The sequence below is a fragment of the Papaver somniferum genome, chromosome 5, assembly GCF_003573695.1.
Source record: "Papaver somniferum cultivar HN1 chromosome 5, ASM357369v1, whole genome shotgun sequence".
NCBI classification, from domain to species: domain Eukaryota; kingdom Viridiplantae; phylum Streptophyta; class Magnoliopsida; order Ranunculales; family Papaveraceae; genus Papaver; species Papaver somniferum.
This window is the reverse complement of record NC_039362.1, coordinates 172826605-172831037: the sequence shown is the minus strand read 5'-3', so window position 1 is coordinate 172831037 and position 4433 is coordinate 172826605. Positions and strand designations below refer to the sequence as shown.

Sequence of the window (4433 nt, the reverse complement as noted above, 5' to 3'; positions counted from 1 at the left end):
TATTTTTTCTGGTTCAATTGTGAATCTGACTCATTATTTCTTCATTTGTTTCAAAAATTAAATAGTTGAATTATGATTTTTTTTTTTAAATTCGGAAAGGTATGTGCCTAACGTGTCAGTAACCCCGCTTACAAAATAGTAAATTAGTATTGAATCAAATACTTATAAGTCAGATGTATGATCTGAGTCAGACCTCGAGTTAGACATTAGAAAAACGAAAACTCTATGCTTAACTTGGCCGAGGCAAACCTCAAGACAGCTCCAAAGAAACAAGGTGTGATATTCATTTCGGCTGTTTAATTATAATTTTGACTATATATAATATCTGGGTCTCACATTACAACTGAAAACACACAGAAACCCAAACAAATTTTAATTTGTTATCTTCAAGATAACCTTAGGCAAGATAATACCTTGAAGAATGCATGGGTAGTATAGCTATACAGCTGACATTCATTTTGGTCAAATGTACATGCATCATACATATTGATTATAGCACCCTCAATTATGGGCATATATCCAATCTGTTGGTTATAGCCTTTGAAAACAGAGCACAGTCAAGAAGGGAAACTGTGGCACGACAAAAGGAAGTCAACAGTCCACAAAAAATCCCTCTATAAATATGTAAAGTTGGATTGGTATTGCCATAGCGACTGCAGTTGAGAAATAACAATATCTATCTACAAGTCATGTTTACATCTCTTGTGTTGATTGCAGTGAGTGTTATAACTCTTCTGTTCATATTCAAAAAGTTTAGAAGTCATAAGAGGGATGATTCTGCGAAGAATTACCCAAATGGATCTATGGGTTTTCTCCCTGTAATTGGAGAGAGTTTGAGTTTTCTTCAAGCTATGAAAACGAATCTCGGCGAGAAATGGGTTGAAGACAGGGTTGCAAAATATGGTCCGATTTTTAAAACTTCCCTCATGGGTAGTACTACTGTTTTCATAACCGGTCACTCCGGTACGAAGTTTGTCCTTGGTGCTGATACTGAAGTTCTTGCTCCTAGGCAACCTGTTACTATTGCTGCTATCATGGGCAAGCATAATCTCTTTGAAGTGTCAGGATCAAGGTATAAACTTCTTCGAGGTGCGATGATGAGCTTTCTGAAACCGGAAAGTCTTCAAGGGCATATAAAACGTATGGATGGTATGTTGAAGACGCACATCGATGTAGCAACCAGAGGGAAAGAGACCATTCATACAATTAGCTTCATGAAGAAACTAACGTTTCATGTGGCATGTCATATATTGTTCGGGATAACGGATGACGCCACTGAGGAAGCTCTATACGAAGATTTCGGGCATTGCTTTGAAGCTATGTGGTCTGCACCATTCAATTTTCCAGGGACAACGTTTAGAAGAGGAATCTTAGCGAGAGAAAAGATAATCAAAAAGATGACACCAATCATGGAGAAGAGGAAAGAACAACTCAAGAAAGGGACACTTAACCCCAAGAACGACGTATTAACTTGCATGTTGTCATTGGAAACAGAAGCCGAAGAGAATGGCGATCAAGAAGAACCTGTAACGCAACAAGAAGTTATCGATAACTTCATTTCTTTGATGATTGCTGGTCATGATAGTTCAGCTGTTGTCTTGACTTGGATTATTTGGAAATTGGCTAAAGACCCCGAGATCTATCAAAATGTTGTCAAAGGTAAAATAATTATTTAGTACCACCTAAATTTCATTTACCTAAAAATATGCCGAATTGGAAAAATGAAAGTATCACTTTTACATAAAGGGAGGGATTATAACATAAATGATTTTAACACTGACAATTTCTTAATCTTGCAGAGCAAATGAGAATTCTGAACGAGAGAAAACAGCGACAAATTGAAGGTGGAGAAGACGTTGATCAACGGCTTACATGGGGCGAAATTGCGAAAATGAAATACACATGGAGGGTAGCACAAGAAGTGATGAGAGTCATTCCACCCTTTTTTGGAAGCTTTAGGAAAGCAATTAGGGATACTAGTTTTGGTGGTTATGACATCCCCAAGGGGTGGCAGGTAAAACCTGAACTTTTTGATTGGAGAAAGCTTTTGTTTTTCTTAAGGGAATCCAAACTTTATCAAAGTAGCTAGAGTTGTGGTCAAGGTCAAGTGGAAATTTGGAGAGTGAAAGAACCCTGAAATTCAATCTTTGATCAACTTTGCCCAGATACTACGTTTAATATAGGAAAATTGAACTGTTGTAGTCACCTTGACCTTTGACAAACTTCAGTTTAGTCCTTCTTTTTTTGAAATGACACCATTTTTAACTATTAATCCTCATCTTTTTTGGTGTCTAGTATACGAAAATTTGACTTCTAAGGGTACCTTTTGTTCCTTTCTTCGGACCATAGGAAATTTTTGTGGGTTTTAAAGCTATGAGCCACTATCTACGATCACAATGATATGATGGGGCAATATCTAAGAAATTCAAGGTTTTGACTTCGAGAACCTAGTTTACTTCAAAGAAAGGGAAAGGTAGATTTGTATATTACTCAATGATTAAACAGTTGGGTATTGACATCTATGATGTGATTTATAAATTTATCAGTATGAAACAGTTGGGTACTGATATCCACGATCTCATTTATAAATTTATCAGTATTTTGGTCCAATAAAAAATACGTAAAATTGGTTAAAAAGAACAAAATCAATAATTACTCGTTGAAATTGACAGTTAGATTTTGATATTGTTTAAATGGACAAAAATGTAAAAATAGGCAGGATGTAACCAGTTTCATCGTGTCCATTTTCAAATATTTTTTCTTATTTTTAATTTACATAGGATGTATCCAGTTTCAGCCTTGTTATTTTTTAAATTTAAGCTAGGATGAATCCAGTTTCATCCTTGCTATTTATTTTTTTTGGTCATTTCACCCAAACTATTTTTTCCTCGTCCATTTGAACAGTGATTTAAAAATATTTGGACAAATGACCCATTTTCCGTAAAAAATACTTTTATGGCTTTTCTAACTCTTTTTTGTGTGTTTGAAATTTGATGAATTACAGGTATTTTGGGTGTCATATGGAACACACATGAACAAAGACGTATTCAATGACCCGACGAAATTCGATCCATCTCGTTTCGAAACTAAGTCGATCCCTCCTTACGCGTACGTACCATTTGGAGCAGGACACCACACTTGCATTGGACACGAATTCGCAAGAGTTGAAGCATTGACTGTGATACATCATCTAGTAACCAAGTTCGAATGGTCACTTGTGAACCCAGATGAGAAAATAACTCGTCTTGCTCTGCCATATCCTGAGATGGGCCTTCCCATCAACCTCAAACCGAAGTAGTAGTCGCATTAGAATCACATATTTAAATCATCTCAAAATGTAAAATGCACATCTCTGGTAATTTCTTTGCTTACATTTTTTCCTTTTCTTTAAATAATGTATCAGTAACTAGATAAATAAAATGTGTTTGTATCAACTATCAACTTTAATGGCTATTAATTCTGATTAACAATGAGTAACTAAAAAGGATTCCATTTATTATTACGACGACGTGAATTAGTGTACACATCATAGAAATACCAATGGGCCAAGAAGAGCCACAGCCCATAGAGTAGATATGCTTTAGGTAGGAACGATTATTGTTGGGTACCATGCCTTTTTTCTTTTTTTTTTGACCATGGTGTGCTTAGGCTAGCTTTCCTAGGCTTATAAGGGGTGTCCTAAAATTAGGAAATGACTAACTTACTCTTAATACTCCTCTGTTTCAAAAAGACCGTCCTCTATTCCATTTTGGTCTGTTTCAAAATTATGTCCAGCTTCTGTTTATAGTCATATTTTTCCAATGAATTCTCTAATATACCCTTAAGTTTTTTATATTTATAAAATCTTTTTTAATGGGAGCCAATCTAAAATATAAATGAAATTTGTGTAATTAAGAAAACAAATATATCCTTCATTCCTTTTGGTATTTCCTATTTACAATCCCGTAACAATTTTTGGTAGTTTTTATTACTAATAGTCAAAGCGGACTATCTTTTTGAAACGGAGGGAGTACTTGTTTAAATTATGACAAACCTAATAATTTCCTCTTCCTAAACCTACTGACTTAATTAAAATTCTAATTCATAAACACGGAACGTACAATTTTTTTCACTAACCAAATTTCATTTTAAACTCTTTTGTCATCCTTTTGTTTTCTTTTCTATTTTCATAATCGTTTTGAATTCGGATTTTAGAAAATTTGTATATTAGAGGTACATTTTAACTAACCAATGTCTTTTTTCTACACTTGTGATTGACAAATTGAGGGAATAGTAATCACAAAATTGAAGTTGTAGAAAGAAGGTTGGGTAGGAGTTTTGTGAAAAAACTTCGTCGAACTAGCCGAACCTACTGGAAATGAAGAACAGTTTGGTTAGAAACAGTTGCACTTTAATTATTTAAAGATCCATGGGATGTTTCAAGCCCAACTGGA

The 4433-nt window shown here is 34.7% G+C and overlaps 1 protein-coding gene across 1 annotated transcript; it reads left to right on the top strand.

Annotated features, from left to right (window-relative positions):
• Positions 1-661: 661 nt before the first annotated feature.
• On the top strand, positions 662-3441 carry LOC113283673 (cytochrome P450 716A1-like). The gene is made up of 3 exons (XM_026533001.1): positions 662-1659; positions 1800-2014; positions 3005-3441. Exons 1-3 carry the CDS (start codon positions 690-692, stop codon positions 3296-3298), a joined length of 1479 nt encoding a protein of 492 aa, XP_026388786.1. The 5' UTR covers positions 662-689; the 3' UTR covers positions 3299-3441.
• The last annotated feature ends 992 nt before the right edge of the window (positions 3442-4433 follow it).